Source organism: Takifugu flavidus, chromosome 11, assembly GCF_003711565.1.
Source record: "Takifugu flavidus isolate HTHZ2018 chromosome 11, ASM371156v2, whole genome shotgun sequence".
In the NCBI taxonomy this organism is placed as follows: domain Eukaryota; kingdom Metazoa; phylum Chordata; class Actinopteri; order Tetraodontiformes; family Tetraodontidae; genus Takifugu; species Takifugu flavidus.
The window spans coordinates 8,250,654-8,275,762 of NC_079530.1; the positions used below are offsets into that span (position 1 = coordinate 8,250,654).

Below are 25,109 nucleotides of genomic sequence, written 5' to 3' on the forward strand. Positions count from 1 at the left end.
AGTGAGCTGTAGAGCAGACTCGCTAAACTGGAAATTACCTTTAATTGCTGTCAGGGTCTGTCACTCCTGCGATCAAAGAAATGCAAGTCCGGGATTTGTGATTGATCCTTGGACACGAAATTGAGGAAGTGTCACCAACTCTTTGAGGGGCTGTTTTGATTTATTTCTCTCCCTACTAGACCAATTCAAAATGTCAAACTAATTAGATTTCAGGCATCAGTTTGTGTATTTTGAACAATGTTATACACCAGTTATTACTGTCATACGATGATGAGGTCATCTAAGAACCTCAAAAATTTCAGCCTGCTCACACAAGTTTCCTTGTCCAAACAAACGTTCCGATTATTGCCTTGTTTTTTTCCCATTCTCAGGAGGCGCAGAACGAAGCTTCAGGCTCACCTGAAGGAGAGTCGCAGCTTGAAAACCTACGCTGTTAATTCCCACAATCCTCTGGAGACCAAGACCAGGACGCCTGACATCAACATGCCCATGCATGAGGTGAATTTAGCTGTTTTTACTTCTAGTCTAGCTCCCTTCTACAGAATGCATTAAAAGAGCCAATATCCTTCATGACAAGCCCATCTTCTGCTGTTTATAACGTAATTATGAGATAAGTGTGCCATTAGTTGCCAAAATTAGATTTTAGAGTCAAAATCCATTAAAATGTGACATGTGAGCAGCGTGTGAAGAGATTTTCACAAATGTGCAGTCTCCTCGGAGAATATTTATCAAAAAATCCATTAACCCCCCGGAGTTTTTGGCTGCATGTGAAACAGCGTGTTTTCCCATCTCCACCTGGCCACAAGCATGCGGCTGACAATCATTTGGAGGTTGGAAAGAGACGTCGTTCATCACTGTCGCGGCGCTCAGCGTCGTCTCAGATGTGCAGCCTGACGTAACCGTCATTAAAAGCATTGCCTTAATTTGAATGCCAGTCAGATCTGCACATTACAACGTTTCTGGGAAGGATATTTAGAAGTGCAAGTGTGTGTTTGTGAATGAATTAACTTCGGTTCATCGTCCACAGCGTTGATGCCCCATTATGTCATTTGAATCAACCTTATAGAAGATTCTCTAAATCTCTAATGGAACCCTCAACTTCTTTCCTTTGACATGTTATCGGTGCTACTTTTGAAACATTTTCCACCTTTTTAATGTGAATAAATGGGAGGACTGTTCAGACCAATCTCATTTCCTCTCTCCTGCCAGGATTTTTCTTTATGAGTTCCACTAGGTTTCCTTATTCCTTTTTCTTCCATGTGCTATCAGAATTCATAGATTAGGCTTTATATTTCTGGTGGGGTTTTGTAGAGCTTATAATAATTTGGGGCAACTGTGCTCTGAAGGTAAAGGTGGTGAATTAAATGGTACACAGCACAAACTTTAAACTCCTGAACTCCTTCCTCCTGAAAATTCAAACCCGCAAAGTGATCCTTGTTTTTACTTCAGTACCCTACATTTGATATGTAAATTATATCTTCAGACAGCGGAAACTACCTGCTGATTTGGAACTTAATTCCATTTGTGTAATTGGAAAACGAAAGTAAAGGCAGCAGAGTTTGAATCCAGCGGAAAAGCCGAGACGCAGACAGTGAGGGTGATTCTCCTCAGGGATGAGTGTTATTAGCATTGCTGCTTTATGGCAACAGAAGATATCACACACGTAAATTCTTGCTTCCTTCTCTGAAATCTGTTTTCAATGTCATCAGAGCAGGTAAGCCCCAGCTGCAGGCTAGGGTCAGAGAACACATTCAGGCCAGACAGGTGGTGTAGAAGCTTTTTTACATGGGGAAGGGGTAAATCGTGGTGTTCACCTACAAAAGATGGGCCTTTGTGCAGCAACAGGGTGTGAAATTAAAAAGTCAATCTCCTCGGTGCTGGTCAGCCTCTGTTTGTTCATCTAAACAGCAGCGGAACATTGCTGCCACCTTCCATCTCCTCTGCTTACACGATCGAGTCCCCCTCCTACCCGGGCGGTCACCGTTCCTTTGTGTCAGCAACCTTGTCTTCAGCGCTGCTATGACATCTGTTCGCGACGACCTTCATGTCTTCATGACATGGCGGCCGACCTCGACGTCCACGAGACAAGAATTAAATCAAACCATATCATCAACCCCAACCCTATAGAACAAAATGATATAGTTAACCTTTTGCTAATCCTTCTGTTAGCGCCGGCTCATGAATTACTGATTCTCGTGGTCAGGTCTGAATTTTAGTGCACGAGTGCTGCTTTTAAAAATAATTTCTACAACAGCCTTTGGGGAGACATCCATGCAAATAAATTGTATTTATTTATTTTGCACCTACTCAACACGGCTGGAATTGATTTTTGTCTGCAGGCCACCAATTACCAAAGCGGCTCAACACGGTGCAACAAACACAGGGTCAATGGAATTCTTCGGACCATGCAGCCACACAAATATGTCAGGCAGCAGGCGTCTAAGCTGAAGCTGTCCCTCTTTATAAGATTGCTTTTGTCATTACTGTTAAATCCCTGTGCTATTTCCAGGGTTTGGTTATAGGAAATGGGAAATCATTTTCTGTGTAAAGGAGGGATCACTGAAAAATGCAGCAAAATTATCCAGTGATGATGGTTCATGTGCGCGCGTGTCCATGCGTGCGCACATGAACCATCATCACGTGCGTGTTTGTGTTCCTGATGTCAGCGTCTCGGCACAAAATTGTGTGATGTCTCCCTCCTCACGCGTCACCGGCAGCGCCTCGGGCACACGGCGGATTCGTGTCTTTGGGATGGAAACATGCATTACCGTGCTCACGTACCCATTAGTGCACGGCACTACAGCCTCCCTATCTGGTTCCAGCATGTGTTCACTGGTCGTGGAGTCCTGTTGTGGTGCTTCTGTGTCTGCAGCTGTGGGGGAAATGGTCACATTTAGACTGCTGTCCTTCAGTGGTCGTCCTGACTGTGTGAAACACGTCTGCCGGTTTCTTCAGTCCTTCAAAAATTGAGGCCTGTTGGAAGGAGGAGGCCAAAGCATTATTGTTCAAGTTATAGTTTGGTACGTTTGATGCATTTGCCCTGGGTTGAGTTCTCTTTATTCCTGAGGCAAGTCTTAATTGTGTTGCAGTTATGAGTCATTTGTCACATTAACTCCATTTTCATTGGTGTCTAAAAGTGATTCATACACATAAATAACAGGTTGCAACGACGTGCCTGTGAGTTTACACCAATGATCTGATATATCAATTTAACATCTTGCCTTCAGTTGTCTCCAGTTATGGTTTTCCCCATTTCAATGTTGTTTTTTCTCATCATTTTAAGCGTTTTGAGCTTTTGTGACTTCATCTATGATTCAACAGTCAAAGGGAAATTTGCTACAGTTTCAATATAAACATGAGGCTTGTCAGTTTCTTGTTTAAGTCAAAAAAAAAGTTGTGGATTAAGAGTTTTAGCAGCATTTTTTAGTGGTTTAACTAGAACCAATTCCAACATTCCCTGCATCACTGTGGCGGCATATAACGATGCTGCTGCATCCGCGACAGCCTCGTTAGTCCGACATCAAACTGAGAACTCTGTGTATCGAATAGACACAATTGTACCTTGGAGAGAGAAGCTGGCAAAAAATAGGTTCCTCTTTCTTTATTAGAGGAGTCTAAATGGTGCCGATAATGATGCTTTTGTCTCTTTAATCTCAACACGTCTCAATAGAAGCACTGCGGTAACTTAATTAATTTAGTTTGGATGCTAAAATTGGCCACTGTGTTAAATCTTGGAAAAGACACATAACAATAATAATCATAATAAATAGATTTTCTCTTCAGTAGAATTGATCTGCATTCCAGAATCAGATTTTGAAAGGTGTCACACTCACGTAATAATTTCAGCCCCTCATTTGCTGATTGCTGCTGATATTAAATGTGATTTTTTTTAAGTAGAATTAAAAGACAGTTTTCATTTCTGTGCTGGAGGAAAGTCGCAGCACTTTAAGTTTAATTGTCATAATCGTTTGACAATCAATTTACAAGACTCATCTGTTGATGTTCAGGGAAGAAATTAAATATGTCTCCTCCAAGAAAAAACGTCTGACTTGCACTGAAGAAATAAAAGTATGGTGGATAGAAATCGGGATAAATAAGAGCTTTGGTTCCTTTTTTATCCTGGGATTTTGAAGATTCGATGTCGGGGTCAGGAGGACAGCAGTCTCAGCAGGGGAGCCCAGACACTTCCTCTTCTCTTCTGCTCCTCTGGAAACGTACTGAGGTTCTCCCAGAGGAGAGATGCAATCTCACCAGGTTGTCCTGGGTCTGCCCCTATCATCTCTGTCTTGGACACCCTTCCCAGGAGGCCAGACGCCTGGACACGTCTGCGTGGTCAGAGTAGATGCCGCTCCGCTCTGAGCTCTTCCTACACGTCTGGGCTGCTCACCGCGACTCTTAGATGAGCACAGCCCACTTGAATTCACCATCCTGATCACTTAGCTTAGCTTGCAGCGAGAGGGGAAGGTTGTAAAAACATTTTCACTTGTAAATTGAGAGCTTCGCCTCGCAGCTCAGCTCTGTCTTTATAACGTACAGAAAGATTTTTTTTTAGCTTGAAATGAGCAATTTGAGGCCAATTAGACTTGCAGGCACTGTTCCTCATCCCTGACCCCTTTTATATTCCATCTTTTACAAGAATGGCATCAAACCTGTTGCCCTCTGCCCAGAAATTCTAGAACGCTGACCTCATCTTTTACCTTCAGAAAATGATTTTCCGATTACCCGATCGTGTTTGCGGTTTGATAAGTCTCAACGAAGCGCTGCCGTGGATAATTTCGGACTGGTTCTCTCCATTTACTGTGCTCGCTGCTGCTCTCCATCTTTCTTATGAAGCAAACAGCAGCTTTCCGAGCCTTAACTAGAGCTTTACCATTGGTAATATTAATACTACACTATTTTAAATATGTTTCTGTGGTTTAGTCACTTCCTTTGATTGTGGCATGAGGGGAGGTCAAGCTGCATCACTGAGGATTTAAATTCTGAAACCCTGTAAAGAATCAAGTCCCTCTTTGAATGAACAGTTCTGTGGTGTTGAGTGGGTATCTCAACCTTGAAATAACTCCGAACTTCAGTTACATCGCACATTGCTAATATCCACCTATACGCGTTCCTCATCATTAACATTTTGTCCCATCCTTCTTTTTTTTTATGCACACTCATTAAATAGGTCAGAACAGCCGTCTTTGACGTTGTCACAATGTCATCAGCAATTTCCTAAGCTTAACTCAATTTTGCGAGCACTTGTGACCTTTTGGTGCCTTTGTTTTAAACGTCAGATGGAACAGGCATCAGAACAGCATATTTAAAGCCACTCAGAAAAGGGAGGCTTGACTTTATTGTTCGTTTGAGGAATATTCCTAAAAAATCCCTGATATTCAGTCATAAAGTAGCCTAAAAAAGAACTGTAACACTTAAAGTACCAAGATGTTCTGATCAGTTAATATTTCACTTTTACAATCTGAACAAATGGAAATGTCATTGAAAGTGTTACGACATTAGCTGGAGGCCCATCTGTCAGAAAAGGCCGCAGGTCCGCTCCAGATGTCTGAAGCTGCCAATTCTGGTGGTTTTTGTGTAACCGGGCAGAAAAAAAAATAAAAACCTGATAGTTTCCCAGATATGGATGGTGAAAGGGCAGATGGAAAAGGTTCCATAGGCATATAGGTTCTACAGTTTGGTTTTAAATGACTTCCAATAAGAGAAAATGCATCTTACATCGAAAGCTACCTGTAATAACCTCTGAGAAAAAACAGAAAATTCACCGGAAATGATGAAGAAACAATAAAATAGTGACGAAACCTTTAAAACCGTGGTGCACTTTCATTCTGAGCACTGAAGCGTCATAAAATCCCATGTTTTTATTGTGTTTTTGCATAAACTTGAACAAACATGACTCACTTCTGTGTTGCTTTCTTGACAGTATTGCAAGCGGTCCTCCCAGCTCCACCAGGGAAACGTTTGTGAGTCCAGCTTTGAACACTGCCACATCACCACTCCATCCAGCAACTCCAAAGGAATAGAAAAACATCAAAGGTAAAAAAAAAAATGATGTCGACTCCACTCACTGACCGATAACAGTTTTATTATAAAACTATACCAACAAATGGCCAGTTGAGCCTCCCTCTCTATAATACCTCCCTTCAGTGCAGAGAGAAATTAAGTGATTCACATTACAGAGCAACCAAAGCCAATTGCTTCCGAATGAATAATTGTAAATATAATTATAGCTATAAACATGCTAATAAGCATCTCTCTCAAAGCCGGGAAAGCAGACTGGATGCAGCACAGATGAAACGCATGTGTGCGGGACTCCTTAGTGACTTTAAAATGTATATTTTCTGTCCTGTGTTAGAGCTGAGTGGGATCTGCCCCGACAGAGTCCAACAAATACTGACTTCTGATGGAGTTGGGATTCATGTCTCGCCAAAGCTGGATTTTCTACTTCAGTATGCAAGGACACGTTCCCAAAACAGTGCCAAAAACAAGAGAGCACTTGATCGGGTGCCTCATTATACATCAACCCTTCCCCCCCAGTGCTTGTTTTATAGCATATAGAATGTTGATCCCTCTCTTTTCAGTGGGTTATGTTTACCTGCGGCCCAGGTTTTGTTTGTTTTTGTGACAACACGGCACTTTTTGGATTCCACATGAAAGGGAACCTTTTATCTGCACAGTGGGAAAATGAGTAAAACACATTCATGCCTCTTTTTTTTGCTCTGCGGTGTCACTTTAGATTTTTAAGCGTCTGCGTCTCAGTGCCGTTTCCTTCATCTGTGATGCAAACACAGTGCAGCAATTCTGGGGTAAAGCTTCCTTTTAAGGGGATCCATGCAGAGCAGGGGGATTTCCCCAGACAATCAAAACAAGGTCTGGAGGTTGTCTGATCATACACCAGAATTCAAGGCATTTTCTTCTCTTGGAGCAAAGATGCTGAGATGCTGTGAAATACCACGCATTCCGAGTCAGGAATGTTACAGGCATGCTACATCGACTGAGAGGGAGACTCGGATACACAGTTGGAATTTTCAGTGAAACTCAAACACGACGCTTCTCATAAAATAAAGGGGAAGACGGTGAAAGCTAATCACACTTCTGGGAGATCTACCTGCTCGGTTGGGAAATAATAATGATTGTGAATGAGTTTCGCCTGATTTTGCTGATGGGATAAAATACCAGTGGGAAGGGATTTCAATTGGCATTAAAAACCAATTCAAGGAATGGTTTTGAGGGTGGCAACATCAGTTCATGACCCTCTTCTTGTCATTTCTGGCTGTTTTGGTGGACTTTTTTGTATTTTATCCTCACCATTAGTGTTAATATAAGGTGGTATCTGCATCCCTCAGAAGTTGTTAAGCTAGTGTAGTTCCTCCAGGAGGACACATCTATCTGTTGACTTTGTCAGAAGGTTTGCTGTTTCTCCCAGTAGGGTGTTAAGAGCATGGAGGAGATAGCAGGAGACAGGCCAGTACAGCAGGGGAAGTGAAGGGGGTCGTAGGTAGGCAAGACACCATCTGCTCCAGTTTGTAAAAAGGGACAGCAGAAGCTCTGCCAGAGCCCTAAAAGAGATGGAGCCACTCTTGTTCATGTCTCTGTCCAAACTGTCAGGATCAAACCACATGGGGGCGACATGAGCGTCCAATGTCCACAAGCCGAGGGCCGTGCTATCCAATTGACACCTGAATTGGCAGATTGGCCACTGGTGCCCTGTTATGTTGTCAGATGACAGCAGGTTCACACAAAGTAGGTCCCCCAGGAGACCATCATCAGGAGCACAGTCAGTGCAGCAGGTGAAGGTCATAGCAGCCATATTAAGAGTCGCTTTTAGTCCTACGTTGTCTTGAGTTTCCGCCTTCAGCAGCTTATTTGAGTCCCCGCTGATCAGATTGTGCTGTCAACAAATAACTGTTATGAAAGATTTTCAGCTGGACTATTTTATTCATGGAGATCTGGGATGCACAAGTTAAGTGTCCCCTTTAATTTCTTGAGCGGTTTTCAAGAGGATCTTCTGTCTGAGTACATATCCCACCTGGATGCCACTCTCCCCTGAGAAAATGAAGTTAACATTCATGAAATACAGTATATTACCATTCAAATCACTCTCAATGTGAAGGCACATTTAAGGCGGTGGAGTAGAAAGAGAGACAAGTCAAATGAGGCATTTTGTGACTGTCAATAATAATTCCCCAATATTTTTTACATTCTACTCCTTTTTTTTTAGAAGCGGCTCCTTGTCTCCCATTCCGGATCATAGAGTCCGGTCAGCCCACTGGTCAGTTCCTCGTAGGACCCCCCCAACAGCCAAGGGAAGGTTAAATCCAATTGGAGGATCCAAGTGTTCAGGCCCCGCATACCAACATCTTCAAGAAGTGGACTCATCTGAGAGAGAGGCCGAAGCACATGCGGGGTAAGTGAAGCACTCGGGGCATAGATTTTGAACTTTGACTTTTTTGAGAGACCAAATCTGGTCTGTGATCAATAAAGAAATCGAGTCTTATGAAGACCGACAGAACACTGAAGCTTTAGCTATGCGCACGCACAAAACCTTCTTGAAGTGTTATTACAGCTCAGATGTCTGGAGTATTTTTAAGTTTTATCTTCATTTTGTTCTCTCTTCCTGATGGTCTCAGCTTTGTTTCTGTGCTATATTCTTGCCTTAAGCCATATCAGTGGAGCCACTTTAGCAGACACATGCAAGCCTGTCATGGACAAAGCTTTTGATTTTATTTCAAGAGTGGATATTTCAAAGCCAATTCCCAAATATATATTTTTTTAAGACTGCATTTCTCTTTTTTAATCCCCATAACAGCCACGGCATCCCTTTCTTTTCCAATCTGCTGAGTAAAGATAAAAACGAGGTCATGCAACGTTGTAGTCCGCAGGACTGGCGCCAGTTCAATGGAAATCCTTCTCCTGGTGTTTGTGCTTTAAAGGATATGATACAGGCTGTATTCCCTCTGCCTTACCCTCTCTGATGTCTTATGGCTGCTCTAATTTAAAATCGTGAACTTTGTTACCCAATTCCAGTTTTGTGGCAGTATACCATTGACCGGGGTCATGCTACGGTCATGCTAATGACCAGCATGTTTGATGGTTGGAAAATGCAGTGTTGGAGTGGTTAGACCCACATTCTTGGCATGTTTGGCAGGTTGGGTCACAGGTCAAACATACCCTTTTAAAAGCATTCCAGTTTGCTTTAATGGTTGTGTGTTCTATATGTGTTATCACCTAAATATGGCCATCATAGGAGGCCTCCTGAGCTCTAGCACGACTCTCTTTGACATCCATCCCTGCTGAACTGTCAGCTCAGATCTGCTGCACCCACTTTGCTCAGGTTCCCCTGTGATCAGGCTTAACGTTCTTTCACTCCAGCTCCTTTCTTTAGTTTTACCCTGGGGTCCGATACAACGGCAGATGAAAGTAGGGCATTTTGTGGTGGGCTGCACAACAGAGCTTCAGTATTTTCTCCATTCTTTCAAGTAATTGTTCAAAAAGCAGCCTTAAAATCCATTCAGCACAAACAGAGGTCTGAGCTTTGACTCATCGGGCTGTCGTTTATTTTGATGGTGATTAGATATTAAGTGGCATAGAAATAAAGGCAACCAGCACCGTGATTGACAGCTGAAATTGACAGCATCTGACATGACTGGATGGCAGCAGCCATATTGCAGATGTTTTGGCTTCAGGATCAATCAGCATGTCCACAGAACCCCCTGTGATAGATCATGTTTTGCCTCACTGGCTGTGATTTTCTGTGAAATGTCGCCCAGTCAATTCAAATCCTCTTATAACAACTTATTTTTTCTTGGACAGATCTAATCCTCCCTATTTAGCTCTGGGCTCTCGAAGTATCAGGTGATCTACAAAGCTTGGTTAGCAAATGTAAGCTGTTGCTCCTAATGATCCAGTCTGAGCGTCACAGGCCCCACAAATCTCCCCTCCCATGAAAAATCTATGCTTGGACGTATCAAATACCAGAGGAGCGGAACACGGGGGTCATGCCCCCTCAAACACGCACCTCTGCCTGCAGATACAGTGACTCACCTTCCTACTCATTCACTCCGAAACAAAGGTGATGACGTTTGGGCTTCAGACACCGAAATAGAAACGGCCGCTTCGTTCGTTGTGACACGGGCTGAAAGCACTGAAATATACAGAAGAGAAGGCAAAAGCTGCAGCCGGGGAGGGAAAGAATGTGATAGAGGGGGGTTCAGATAGCATATGACAGTTAAAAAATAGTTTAAAGAAAGGTTGCCCGCTCCATTCCATGCCTGGTGGAGAAGCCCAGAGTTATCTCAGCAAAATGGCTGACAGGGAGACGGCGTGTCCTGTGTTGTTAGTACTATTTAAAGATAAAGCTGTCTCCAGAATACTGATGGAGAGGCTGCATGCTTTGTCAGTTTTCCTCACCCCCGCTCCTACCCAGCTATTTAGCATGCCAGTTTTTGCCTTTTCTCTATATGAGATGTGTCCGTCAGTCAAGCCGAGCAGCTTCCGTCTGTGTCGGTGTGGAGGTGTTAACACCTCATATTTATCACTGGATGCTGCTTCCCTGCAAACATTTGCCAACAGTCTAAGTCGGTGCAGCGTGTTGCACACACAGACTCTGCTTAGAATTTAAGAGCAAACAAATGGGATCTTTGTATCTGTGGGAGAAGGGATTAATGAAAATGACAACACTTGTACTTGTAATAAGCTCCTGTACAAGATAAAAGCCCAGTCACTTATCTCACCTCACTTTCTCACAATCGCTCTGTAATACCCCGCGAGCTGCTCCCTCGTCACTCCGGGGTCTATATTTGAACCCTGCTTCATAGATTTTTGCAATCTGATTGTGTTTCAGCACATCAAAAGAGAGATTTGTCTGTGAATGTTATCTTGGGAATTAGCACCCTCGCATCATCCGTCTTTATCGCTGCTGAGATCCTCTCTGCGGACTCGCTAAATCCCCACTGTGGATTTTTTTTTGGTTGGGTTTTCATGTCTAGGAGAAATTCTGAGGCAGTAAAGGACACAGAACTCCTTTGGATCAGAGAAAACACCTTCCCTTGACTCCATTTTCACACATCTAAATGGAGAGTGCCATATTTTCAGATTTAAGTGGGTCAGTGACTAAAATGGAAATATAAATTAAAACACTAATACAAACCAGTACTGAAAACTGGTGTGCCCGGTGACTGGAACCCACCTAGCTCTTCATGTCTGAGCCACAGTGGTGTGCTTAAAATAGCTTCACAGACGCCCAAAGGCATCACCTGTGCACACCAGAAACAAGAAGACAGCTAAATCCACTGATTTTTGATTTTGATTATGACAATACTTTCATAACCAAGCTCCAGGTTTGAGGCAATCAGAGAAACTTGGTGGTGATCACATTAGTCATACACACTCCCACATTACATACATACACACACACACACACACACACACACACACACACACACACACACACATACATACATACATACACACACAATTTATGCTTTCACCCATAATTTTCCCAGAGAAACAGTGACTCAGTAGAAAATAATGATGGCAGACAAGCAGGATGCACAAGTACGGATCAGCTTCATCAGATTCTTTGTGAGGAGCAACCAGAGGAGAAAGCCGAGCCAATTTAGTCTTCCAGTCGGCAGAAAAGTTAGAAGAATTTAGTGCAATTACAAACTCTCTCTCAGACAAGAGACTGACTTGCTCAAAAGGGATTTCAAACATTGAAACTGTTTTGACCCAGAAGTAAAACTTCTCCAAAATCAATAGAAATATCTGCAGGAGCTCAAGTGTCCTTGACCGAAGCTGAAAGAAGAAGAAGAAAAAAACGCATTCCTCATTTTCAACACACTTCAAAGTAATTAAATCAATACAATAAAACATGAACTCTAGGTTACCTCACACTTACATAAGTGAGTTGAGGGTTTCAGATTGCGGTGTGCACGCACAGACTTAGATGTTGAGAGATAAAAAGAAATTTGACAGACTTTCTCAGCCTCGTGTCCCTGTTCTGCCAGGGTTGGGCTACTTAGGAGACAGTTTGAAGGACAGAGTGGTTTCTCTTTCAGGTGTAAAGAAAAAGTTTCTCCCCAGTCGTGTAACCTTTGCTCACTTCTCTGTTTGTTGTGTCCATTTCTATCTTTTTAGTTGCCAAATTGAGGGACAAAACCAATGTGACAACACCAAACAAGACTCCTTCCTGACCAGGCAGTTCTCTGTTTCCATGTCCCCGTCACTTTGGAGCGGCCGTGCACGCACAGGCCTGTGCACCCTGCTTGATCCCAGTCCCTCTACCCGTAGCCTGCGCAGGTCCGGACGTCGCCACAGCCGTTCACCTCCCCCGTTTCGCTCCTGCTCGATCCCCATCATCCCCGCCGTCCAGTGTCACAACGACAGCGAGGCGTCTTGCATGCAAACCAGCCTCGGCCCGGCGAACAACATGATGTCAATGACCTGCAAGGAGGACAAGAGGAAGAAGCACACGACCCTGGCTTCTTCCTCCTGCTCATCCGCCATCGGCCAGCAGCAGGACGAGGTGGTGCTGCTGCTGGAGGAGGCACAGGAGCAGCTCAGGGCGCTGGTGTTAGCTCACAGGAAGCAGGAGGAGGGAGGATTCGGCGGCACCGCAGAGCCCAGAGAAACTGTCTGCTTCCTGAACCTTAATGGGAGTGGCGGGCCTACGAGCTGTAACGGACCCACACAAACCCAATTACTTAGCCCGAGCCTATCACACAGAGACCTGGGCCAAAGCAGCCACTGAGGGGACGCAGTTGAGGACATTCACGTTCAGTAAGACAGTCTTTGACAGTTTTTGGGCTCCATCATCTGCGAGAAGCAAAACAGAAATGCAGAATTGAAGGGGGAAAAAAAGCAATGTGCCGATGATGCATTCTGCATACAAACACTCCGAGTGGTCGCCTTCACAACCCCTGACAGTACGGAGAGAAAAAAAAAACAAAAAAACATGCATTTATTTACAAAACATGACAAACGCGTCTCCTTAGGCATAAAGAAACCAAATAGTCTGTCAGATCCATGGTGTTTTAATGTAAAAAGAATATATAAATATATATAAATATATATGGATATAAATATATGGAATTCAAAAAGTGACCAAGTACAATGGAAACACAGGAATGATGTAATTATTTTTCTTTATTTGGTTTTCTGCGCCCTGTTTTGTATTGACACAGTCACATGTCGGTCCTGGCTTCATCCCAATGACGGAACACAAAAGTACTGGTGAGCGTCCCTCAGCCGTGCGAGAGAGGGGGGAGCTGAAGCCTGCACAAGATGCAAAATGGGAGAGAGGAACACACATTTTCCCCCTCTTGCCTTTTGAACAGCTTGTCCTACCAGCCAAGAATTACAGGAGGAGAGCCCTCCACGCTCACCAACAACACTTTGAGGATTTACAGCACTAAACAAAAACTCCCAGTTTGTGTGTGTGTGTGTGTGTGTGTGCGTGCGTACGTGTGCAGATGCCAGTGCATCAGCAATCTAAGAAATTAAGAAAAGACAACTGGAATTAAAATTGTTTGGGATGGCGGATTCATGACGACGGCCCGGATGCGGCCTCATCATTGGACATCGTTTCAACCCAATCATTCATCTCGTCATAATATTTTCACAGATGTACACACACACACACTCACACACACACACACATACACATGTGTGCATTTATTTACATTGTTCGGTGGATGGTAAGATGGACATTGAAAAGAGAGAGGCCTGCAGATTACCACGGGAGCTGATGTGGCATTTTTTTAATTTGCTTTTTTGTTTTGGGGTATCTATGAACAATGCTGCTTTCTGGGACTGATGGGAGTAAGAAACATGTGGTTTTTGGGTGTTGAAACAAGAAATAAATGTCTCTATGTTGTATCTGATCAACTGGGCGCTCTTCAATCTCTGTATGAAGTCACAAAGCAATGGTCTCCAGGAGCAAAGGGTGCTTATTACATCATTATTACATGATTGTGGGGTTTCTGTTTTTGTGTTAATTGGTAATTTGCCTGTACTTTGGCCACTGGGCCTAACAGGCTAAACAGTCTCTGCATGTTTCCCAGAATACAGAAATCACTTGAGCATTATGTTTTCAAGAAATGCTTTCAAGAAAATCATGGTTTTGCACAGTCAACCTGCAAGCAAACATTTGAATCCTTCACAATCCGACGTCGTCATTGGCCGTCGAAGCTTCCACAGCTCACGTCAACGATCCAAACGGTAGCAATGAAGCATGAAATGAAGCACTTATCAGCGAGCCCCGCGAGTCACAGAGCTGTTGGTGTCAAGGATTTCTTTACAGTATATAGCCGCCATAATGCCAAACACCAACAATAATGCGACTTACCTCGAGTTGTCGCTGGCAGCAGAACAGTTTTCTGTTCGCACTCTTTTCTGTGCACATGAATGCCATTTTGGCAAGACACCCCCAACCCCCAAGCCCCCCTCCTGCCGCACACAAGAGTTACTAATAGCAACAGCTGTTTTCACGCTCACTAAAGGGTGGAACGACACACGCCGCTGCCACCAATTGGCCACATGAACCGTTACTTCAATCAAAATGCTGGTTGGTAAGACTCTGGCTTAAGAGTGCTCTGATTTTGTTACCCCGATTGATTTTATTGTAAACGGATGGGATTCTGATACATTCCTCAGATGAGTCTTTGCTATTTATGGTGCTTTTATGACATGAGAAGCGTCGGCCAGATCAGAACTGGATGTTCCAAAAACACACATGCCACTTGGAGGAAAATGAAACCAGGAGCGTGCAAACGTGGATGTGTTTGCAGCGGTACCAGATCTTGCAAATAAATTGATTTTTTTTTTTTACTTTATTTATTTAATAACAGTAAAATGTGGCTGCAAAAGTAAAAGCTGGATTCGACATAGATAAATCCCTTTCCCCCCCAAAGCCTCACGCTGAGAACATTACAGCCCATTTTAGTGAACACGATGTTCTTTATTGCGCCGGTGCTCTTCACTTCAAACAGCACACTTTTGTTTCACTGCAACACTCGGTTTCACCTGAGAAGTCACACTTCATCAAATCTCTCACAAAGGCTGATCCTTGGGAGCATTCGCCATTCAGCCCCTTAGATATACAAACACCTGAATGGCGTGGATAAATCTTAGAACTCTGGCACACCAGCATCGCCCGAGAGATTTCTTCTTTTATCTGAGGACTTAGTTTGCCCAATTATTAATCCCTGAAAAGAAGCCTTTCGATATCACCTGTTGACCCGCAGAAGTAAACACCATAAAATCCATCCAGCCATGAGTTTGTGCTTCAACAAATCCCGGGGAGTTGTGAGGCAGTCTGAAAACACAAGCCAAAGAGTCTGATTTGTGGTGAGTTTGTGGGCTTACCTTGGCTGCTGCCTGGATTATTTTGATTTTATTAACAGAGTTGAGTCCTTGTAGAAATCTTTATTAGCTGCATGTTTTCACATTTAGGGTGAAATGTAAAAACGAGGTCCTGAAACGCAGAACAGAGACATGAGTCAACTTCCAGACCAGTCACTGCTGCACGCTGAGAAAACTACAGTGACCTTTGTCATGTGGGTACTTAAGCTCAATGTTCATCAGAGCATCAGCAATTAGAACCCAGAGAGGAGGAAAAACTCATTAAATGTGTCTCTGCGCTCCATCCCGCATGATTTGAAATGCTTTTAGGGGGCAGGGAACATTGCTGCTCTGCTGTATCACAACATACAGGACAGTAATATCTGGATTTGATTTTTAATTCATTTGGATTTTTCTTTTAGATCCAAATGTCCATTGTAGAACATGTGGGATGATAACGGCTGAATGGTTGAAGGAAACTTGGCTGTGACAAAGGAGGCGAGCTCAGGCTGTGAGGGAGGATGGAGCAGAACATCCCCATTGATGCATGAGGGGAATTTTTCATGAAACAAACCAGAATTATGATTAATGTGCTCACAACATTGAATAATAACATGTCGGGTGCGTGCTGGTGTGTGATGGTCCTGCACGGCTCGGCCTGCATTCACTTCCTTTCTCATCTCAGATTTATGGTCTAAACAATTTAGCCTGTTGGGCTGTAGTCGGTCGCGTGGCACAAAAAAGCAGAGAAGAACATCAGTCCAATGTGTCTGTCTGCGTCTGTGTGTGTGTGTGTGTGTGTGTGTGAGAGAGAGAGAGAGACAGAGAGAGAGAGAGGTGGGGCCGTCGGGCCAGACCGATAAGAGCTCCAGTTTGATCCTGCAGAAGCGCCGGACTGCCAGGCTCGGCATCCACATCAAACCCAAACTGCAGGCCAGTCTGAGGTGCCAGTGAGTGCTGATATTAGGCACTTCATGTGTAGCTTGCTTTTTTTTATGTCACCAAATCTTCCCTCAACATTTGTCATCTTCATTAATGTCAGAAAATATTTCCATTTTTTTGTTTGTTTTTATAAAAGGTACCAGAAGTATGAAAGGTAATGCCCTCTTGTGGGTGATTTAGGTGCCAAGAGTCTGACTCTGTCTACGTGTTAACTCACCATCCAGTCCTCCGATTCTTGTCTCTAACAGCGCTTCTCCTCCCGGCAGCCCCTTACCAGTGTTACATCAGTTAAACAACATTGAAACATATGGAGGAAGAGGGTAAGAAAGATTCCACCACCCACAGCCTCACCAAAACTCACAGATTAGCCTGTCATTCGCTCATTTTCCGTAAAACCGTACATTGAATTAGCTTCAGGATCAGCCAGGAGCAATCCTGCATCTCCAGAGCTGCTGCTCTTCACATGCTTTAAGATACACAGCAACCCATAATGAGCAGTTGCAGGGCAGAACACACATTCAGCGTGAATAAATGAGCCTGTTCCATGCATTACATCTCAGTATGAGCTATGATGCAACATGTGTCAAGTGGGTCGGTATATTTTATTCACATTTTTCCACGTAAGATGCAAAACAGGGTTTCAACATTGTGAGGTCATCCTTCATTTCTTTTCCACACTAAAGGCAACCAAAGTCGACAGAGGTGGTGGCGTGTGAACGGAGACACAGAAACAGAGTTGATTTACAGCTGCTGCAAGACACAGCGCAACCTTAGCAACAAAGAGAAGGAAGGTAAAAGCCGGCGCACGTGAAACAGAACATGTGAGGTGTGTTGAGTGTCCCAGCCCATCATGCACACGTTCACAACATCGCGTGAACACGGGAAATGCTTCACAATGTTTAGCTGTGATGTCAGTGTGAACAACAGATGGTGGAAAACAGTGAACGTCTGGAATTTACTGGAAAAAAGGGAGTTGGAAGAAGTTTGTGTGACCTGAAGACAGTGAGAAATGAGTAAAATCCCTCTTCTTATCACCACGTCATCCTGTTATCTTCCAGTCGGCGGTGTTGGTTGTTGCTATGGTTCCATTCGGTGCCTCCGTGTTCTGTTCGTCTTCTGAGCAGATTTAATCGCGGCACACTTAGGACACACCAGATAAGGTTGAGCGTGGAACCACCGAGGTGATGGTTCAAAACTCCTTCAAAACTGGACTCAGCAGGTAGAAATGACATGTATATAACCTGTAGGTGACGGCGGAAAGAAAAAACAACTGTTACGTCCAGAAGCACAGACCACAAATACAGAAAATCCTGTTTATTTACGTCACTGCAGGTTTTTATAATCAGATAGTGAGTGTTGTCTATAATACGTCAGACTATGCTTGTTTATTTGATTACTTAAGTAACCTTATTACTACTGATATTGGATAATGATTGGATTTTGAATGCGATGTAAATGTTTCATTGTCAGACAGCTAGATTTTGTTGTGCCGCACAGAACCACCTGGTCAGGTGACCAGTCTCACCTGGGTGGCTCCGCCCATCTACCCACCTGCTGCCAATCTCCCCATTTACTGGCATTATTTTTGGAAGCGCTCTTTTTCTGCTCTTGAGCTTATTGCTCAAGAAAACACCTGAAATACTGGTACTAAAGGCGTCCCAATACCTCTTTTAAATATTACTGAGGGAAATCTGTGTTTGACTCTGGGGGCTCATATTGTATTGATGATGGTGAAGAACATTTCCAATCAGGATCACAAGGTCCTCAGTGTGACCTCAGCTTCATCCAACACGTCCAGGCCACCAGTTATACTTTTTAAAATGGTGGGCGAACAGAAATCCCAGTTCGTCTCCTGAAACAACCTGTGGAACAGCAACAAATCAGGATGTTTCTTCACCCGACTTCATGAAATGTCTCCATCTGTTCCTTTAAGGGTCTTTGGGGGTTTATGCTGGTGACAAGTGGAAAACTGTCTTTGGGAACTAGAGGGAATACCCACAAAAGAAGCCACACAGGGTTGAGTCGTGTCCCCGCTTCATTCCGGAATCAATTCAGTTTGAATTATCTAGCACCAATTCCCGACAAAGGGGCCTCGTTGCACTTAACGTGTGTCTTATCAGCTGTTGCTAAGAGAATAGGGACCCAACAGTTCCCTGGGAGCAAAGGTGGTGAGGAAATATTAAATCCTGAATCTCTCTCAGGTCCAAAGGGATTGATGTGGGCCTGAATCAGGATGCAGAAACCTTTAAAATGCGTGGATGTTAGAATCGTCACCGCTGTCGTTTTGTGGTCAAATCCAGTATTTTGCAAAGGGTTTAATCAGGAGAACCATTTATTGATTCCACTTCTTTATGCATTAAACCTTTTTAAGAAACCACTCCCCTTGGCCTCAGTCCATTCATTTAATGTTCTGCTTACCTCCATTAACCTTCCAGTTTCAAATATAAAAGGCAGCTCCTTTCGGCGCTCCGCTCCATCTATCTTGTTAACTACAGCTGCAGAGGTCAGCCCGCCTCCACGTCCTGATACAGACACATGCAGCCAAATGTCAGTGAGGAGCTGCATCAAGAGTTGATCAGTATTGTGATCTTCTGCCTAAAATGGCTTTATGGATTCACCTTAGCTTTTTTCTCATATATTGTCACCTGAATCTTCCCTGTAAACCAGGGGTGGGGAACCTTTTTCATTTTGAGGGCCATTTCAATTTTTATAAAGTCCTCCGAGGGCCATACTATTATGAACACATAGGGATGCAAAAAAAAAGTCTATAACCACTGTGTTACTAAGTCTCATGATTGCTGCATTTGAGTTTGAATTATTTATTTAGCACACATGCATATAAAATCACCAAAAAAATAGAATAAAATGACAAACAAGTAAAATATGTTTTCATGGTCATACAAAACAATAAAAAAGAGGTGCAGAGTTGAGGCAAGAGACCCGTAAGGGCCTGTTCGAGGCCTCTACTTACAAAAACTGCAATACAACACGATAGTCAGGAAAATAAATGAAAAGAAAGAAAGATAAAGACAATAATAATAACAACTAGAAATCACTCGGAGAGCGCAGACCTCCGCCAAGCGCAACAATTCCTGGCATATTGTGATTTCCACATATACTTTGACTACATATTTAGATTCCTTGACCATAAAAACATACCGTTAGCCACTGGAAAACATACCGTTAGCCACTGGAATCATAACAATATGTGTCTTAGTTCAATAGTTATTCACGAAAGAAAATTCACGCTTTGAAACAATTTTACTTTGTCCGGCGCGAGCGCCTCAGCGGCGGCTACGAGGCACGTTCACGAACTCTCCTTCGGCGTGAGGTTTCAGCTTCGTGGCTATTAATTCACTCACCACAAAACTTGCACGCGTAATATTCTCTCTGTCGGTACATGGTCGTGTGAAAGCTGCTTGTTGAGCCTCCAAACGCCGAAGAAGAGCGTTAATTTTATCCAAACTCATCTGTCCTTTCAACTCGTAAGGTTTAGCGTGTTTCGCTATGCATTTTTCGTCTGTGTCAATCAGTCCAGCCCACTACGTACATCACATGCTGTGTTCACTGACCCTGACCTTGACTCGGACATAACATAACCGTCTGTTTTATCTCAGAAAACGGGAAAATATTTCCTCTTGTTACGAAAGAAATTTCAGGATACGAAAGGCAAAAATACGCTACCGCTGCTACTCGCAGCTCGCGGAGTTTAGCGAACGGTCCCACTGTATGTAAGTGCACATATAAAATATAAAAATCTTATTGAGTTGCGGGCCGGTAGAAATGGTCTCGTAGGCCGTATACGGCCCGGAGGCCGGGGGTTCCCCACCCCTGCTGTAAACCTTTACTGTGGCCACTAGGGGCGCTACTATAATCCTCTAGGTTGGTTTAAACAAACTCGTTATTAGCAAAAAAAATCATCTGAGGACTTTTTACTCTGTTTACGACTGTCAAGGAGCAGAAAGAGGCTTATCTCTTTCTTTCAGAAAGAATGAAACTCCCTGATGGAGCACAGATGACATCACACATGGGATGCCTGGGATTCCAGGGGGCCCCATGTGAAGATCACCCCATGTGAAGATCACCCTGAGTCTGAAAGTATTCGTGATATCCACGTGAAGAAACAAGTTTCAGCTTTGAAGAGGACAGATTTGATTGGTGCTCCGAACCCCCCGAAAGATGCAAAAAGTTGTTGTTTTTATGACTTTAAAAAAGCCACACCAATAGGATTAGTTCAGATAAATAAGGAATCTGTGAGTCTGATCGCTGGGGGCTGATCTACTTTTTTTTTTTCCCATGGAAGATTTCAGAGAAATTAATGTTTGATAATATATTTCAACTATCTGCTCCAATGGTGTGTATTTTTGGTGTTTAATTGGAAAAACATCCACAGGGCAGGACATAAAAATTCATGCATGATCATTCAGTTCGTTCTCTGAATTTCTGGTGTAAAATATTCAAGGCCTTTTTTTAAAACCAAAAATATGAAATTTGGGTTAATGGAATTCTACTAATGCGCTAAAATAGGACAGGAAGTAATGCGGACAAGGAACATAAGATGTTTCTGTTTTTTTTAATGTCCCCTCATTCAGTTTTAAGCTGCATTCAATTCTGCATTAGAGCAAAGGTTCTGTGCTGTCACTCACTGTCAGGATGTTTGTTCTGTCGTACAAAAACACAATAAAGATCTGCTTCCTATTATATAGGCTGAAATGAACAAGAATGGGGGGAAAGGAAGCTGAGGCTGAACCAGAACAAGCAAATCCACCAGGAATCCTGAAATGGTGGGGGTGGGACTGAGGGGGCCGAACGTGACAGAAACCCTTAAACAACGCCCCAGGTGAAAGACTTCTGAGTTGAGGAGTGAGTGAAACTTTCTTCAGACCGACGTCGCTGCTATAAGAAGCGACACGGAACATCGGGTGAATGTTTAATCTAAACGTCTAATCTAATCAGTCTGCAAACAGAAGGTGTTGACTAAATGTTCCAGGTTTGCAGACCCAAATTCCAACATTCCAGATACAAATAAAAGACTCTATTTGGGCAACATACTGAAGGAGAGGAAAGAAATTAGCAAACTGGGGCTGCTGTGATTCAGAGAAATGAGCTCCTGGCAAGAAAACATGCTAGCTGTAAATGTTACCAGTAGTCATCATCAGAGGCATGGCATCAGCGAGTGGACAGCTGGGATAATTGGGAGCCATTCTGCCGTCAGTACTGGTCCCTAGTATTTAAAATCCATCTTTACTGGGTCCTGTCAGCAGTCTCTCTCTCTCTTCCTCTCTCTGCAGATATCTCCCGTCTACTTCAAAACATATTTTAAATATGTGATGGCTCAAAACGAACAAAGTCCCAGTGTTGGGAATTTGTAGAATTCCAGCTTGAGTGCAGGAAGGATCAGCATACGACGAGTACTTTAAAGGGTTGCCAGAGGTGATCAGAACTGTCTGTGTCAGGGGGAGATGGAGGAAACAGCAGCAGGTGTTTCTAGTGAGGCAGATCAGCCTGGGATGATCTAGCATCTCTCCCCTTTCGAATGTGGACAATTTAGTCCCTCTCATCCAAAACAGATTCATTTTAGCCCTTAAATCAAATGTGCTCTATCTTGCAGCGTCCAAACGCGCATTAATCACGCGGTATAATCTCGACAGGTAATCTCCTCTCTCTCCTCAACAGTGGGGAAAAGAGATAAATAAATATATTTACAGAGCCTATTCAGGGGAAAGACGGCATCCTTGCAAAATGATGTCATTAGCGCTGAACGATAGCTAGCGCGACCATTGTTTGCTGCTGATAGAACAAGTCTGTGCATTCGGTAAGCTGTAGCTCAAGATCAAAATCAATAATAATATTCTTGTGCAAGCTTCCCTAATGGTTGGAGAATCCTATCACCTAGCAGACACCTTCAGGCAGGCAGAGCTATTGTGCGCTACCGCTGTAGGAAAAATCAGTCAATCGACCTTCCTGAGTATTTTCCTGCTGTTTTGTTTGTGTGTCCAACACAAAGTTTGGTTTTTCATATCTAATTTGTGCAAGACTATAGATCCATGTTACATATTAGTTTCTGGTTTCAAAGGAGATTGAAATAATCCCTGAGAGCGACCGGTTGGACTCCAGCGGATGGAGCTCAATTAGAGCCGAGTCGAGACAAAGGCGTCTCACCTGGATTTTCTCCTCTCTGAATATCCCCCATAATGCCAGCTAATGAGACTCCTGTGAAAGACCAGATGGATTATGAGGAGAAAGACAGAGTTTATGCTCGTTTACATTTTCTAGCATTTTTTTTTGTCTTTAAAAACACAAACCTTCAGAGTCGGGAACAGCATTTGAACAAGACTTTAAAAAAATCCAGGTTGTTTTTATTTATGATCGGTGTGAACAAATCATTCTGTGCAGAAATGTTGGCTATATTCGTAAACATGCAGGTAAACACCCCTCAAGTACCACAACATTGGCACCCTGATCTGTTCTCTCATAAATCCAACACTATAATCATCTAAATAAAAGTCTCCATTGGCAGAATCAATTAGCACTCCTATTAAAAGTCTTATTTTTTGCAAATAACATCTATGCAAACACAAGATATCCTGGTATGTTTATTTACCTTAACCTCACAAAACCAGACTATCCTCATCTATACATGTTCCTGTTGGATGGATAAATAAAAAGATCTATTCTCACATGTGTTTACCATCCAGTTCCTCTCTCCCTCTCACAGCAGCAGTCTTCATCAGAACATTTCTCCTCCATTTTAAAGCCCCGAGGAGACTAATGTCCTACCCTGAAATCATGAAAGGCGAGACTCTGCTGGGCTTTGAGACTGGAGCCGAACACGTCTTTTCTTCCCAGTTCTCCCACTTGCCTTTGTCTTCATCTCGCGTTCGGGGAACATCACAACACTTCCACCTCGGTGGAAGCGGCACAGGTCTGCGCACGAGTCGCTTCTTCGACTCAACCAGGTGTTTTTCGTTCTTTCTTTTTATATCACAGGAAGAAAAATCCCTGATCACACCTTTTAGACCCATTAAAAAGGTGTGCATCCCATTTTTGTCCCCAGTGTGCTGCTATCTGTCCCAGATTATTGCAGCAACACCAGTCGTTCCTCCCAGCTTCTCTCATCTGCTTGTATTTTGGAACAGTCCATTAAAGCTCTCTTCGTTTCCTTTAGTTTCATTTTATTTTATTTATCTTCTTTAGTTCCTCGCTCTCTCCTACTCTCTCTCTGTATCTTTTCCATGGCACTGGGACCTCGGCCACATTTGTGATACTGGGGTAAATCTAGGAGACACTGGCCTGACTCAATTTAAGCCACATTGTTTGTCTCCATCAGGAGAATCTTGTCAGAACTGATGGATGATTCCAATTAATCTAAAGGTCTGACTCCTTCATCTTTCTTATATTTGGGGTTAAACCGCATAATAAATTAACGAGTGGATTTTAACTTGCAGGTTGACTGTTTCCTTCTGATTCTTTAGGTTAAATAGTTCCAGGTGTGTTCGGGGACTCTTCCCTTCTCTCTGCGGTTTTCCCAGACTTCAGCCTCGTGTTCATCTTCTCTCTCACATTGAGGGTGTCACCGGCTGCAACCTCAGCAGATCCTTGTGGATTACCATAGTGACCTTTGATTCCTCCTCCCCCTCCCCCAGCTCATCGATCCCTTTTCCTTCCTCTGCCCAGGTCGTTATCATCCACATTCTAACTGGGGGGCCCGTTCTGATGATTGTATGCCAATTTGTACTTTTCTCCCAATCATGGTGCAATTTTCCAGTTCACAAAGCTCAGCGAGTCTCCAGAAACACTCACCTCATCAGCACGTGTCAGTTAATGGCACATGCAGAAGAACGGCGCTTCCTTCTGCTCTCTTCTCTGGAAGCATCACATCGAGCCGCTCTTTGCTGTGTATCCGCCATCATGATCGTGCTCGTCTCCACTGCTTGTGTAACGGCTTCATTCACTTTTTCAAACTTAACATAAATAATCTAATGTTTATTTGCTGCCCTCTGGTGACTGCTCCGGATATGGTTGTGAGTGATATTTCAGAGGCGCCTTTTTTGAGTGGTCTTCCTCTTTGCTGCTGCGGCGGCTCAGTGGTACAGGCGGGGAATCTGCATGTGAGCATCTCAGCATATAATATGTATGAGGATGGCTGCTTGTCACTCACTTCGCCTTCATCTTGGTTCGAGGTTTTATTCCACTTAGCACTGCCCACCTGTTTGTTAGCTCGCTGGCTGTCTGGATGTTGCTAAAGAGCGCTGACCCACAGACCCGTGAAATAAAGTACTGGAAGAGTACGACTGACCAATCAGACGCCACAATAGATTTGCAGGTTGTTGTAAAATCTACTGCAGCCTCCATTTCTCCCTCTGTGAGCTCCAATTCTCTCACATCTTCCATTAAACTCTCCCTCTCCTCGCACAGTGAAGTGCGCAGGGACTGGTGCTTCTCGGCAGCTTATGGCATCACATAAGAAATAAATTCTCATAGAAAAAAAAAGAAGATGTCTATTCCATTACTAAAGCTCCCACAGGGAGGATTTGGAGACACCAGACATCAGGCTAATAACAGTCAGAAGACATTTAGCTACGGCCCAGGACGTTCAAAAGAAAGCCGGGTGCTGGAAACGTGGGGTTGATGGGCCATGTGGAGGAAATCAATGTTATTAAAGGCCCGGAGATGCAATTTTCTCCAACAGGCAAAAACATGACGCTCTGATCGAAAAACACCAATGTTTAGTTGAGCCATGTACTGTAGTTACACTTCAGTTTAAATAGAAAGTTGGCTGCAGGCTCTAGAATTTCTCAATGGCCAAAAAAAAAGACTCAGCTCAG

At 43.5% G+C, this 25,109-nt stretch overlaps 1 protein-coding gene and 1 long non-coding RNA gene across 4 annotated transcripts in view; one reads left to right on the forward strand and one right to left on the reverse strand.

Moving 5' to 3' along the window:
* The window catches only part of LOC130533539 (pro-neuregulin-3, membrane-bound isoform), a 178,176-nt gene extending 164,296 nt beyond the window's left edge, over window positions 1–13,880 (forward strand). For both annotated transcript variants that reach the window (XM_057047043.1, XM_057047044.1), the window contains 4 exons: window positions 372–498; window positions 5,921–6,033; window positions 8,219–8,404; window positions 12,136–13,880. In XM_057047043.1, the coding sequence (XP_056903023.1) occupies window positions 372–498; window positions 5,921–6,033; window positions 8,219–8,404; window positions 12,136–12,748 (1,039 nt within the window). In that variant the 3' untranslated portion in view covers window positions 12,749–13,880. The remainder of the gene's footprint in view (window positions 1–371; window positions 499–5,920; window positions 6,034–8,218; window positions 8,405–12,135) is intronic.
* Window positions 13,881–16,864: 2,984 nt separating this feature from the next.
* On the reverse strand, window positions 16,865–24,227 carry LOC130533541 (uncharacterized). 2 transcript variants are annotated; one of them, XR_008952609.1, is made up of 3 exons: window positions 24,085–24,227; window positions 22,444–22,494; window positions 16,865–17,522 (listed from the first exon to the last, which is right to left on the reverse strand). It is a non-coding gene; the product is annotated as an uncharacterized LOC130533541 (long non-coding RNA). The 2 variants fall into 2 exon arrangements; XR_008952608.1 differs by lacking the exon at window positions 22,444–22,494 and adding an exon at window positions 18,700–18,803 and having other exon boundaries at window positions 24,085–24,224.
* Between the last annotated feature and the right edge of the window lie 882 nt (window positions 24,228–25,109).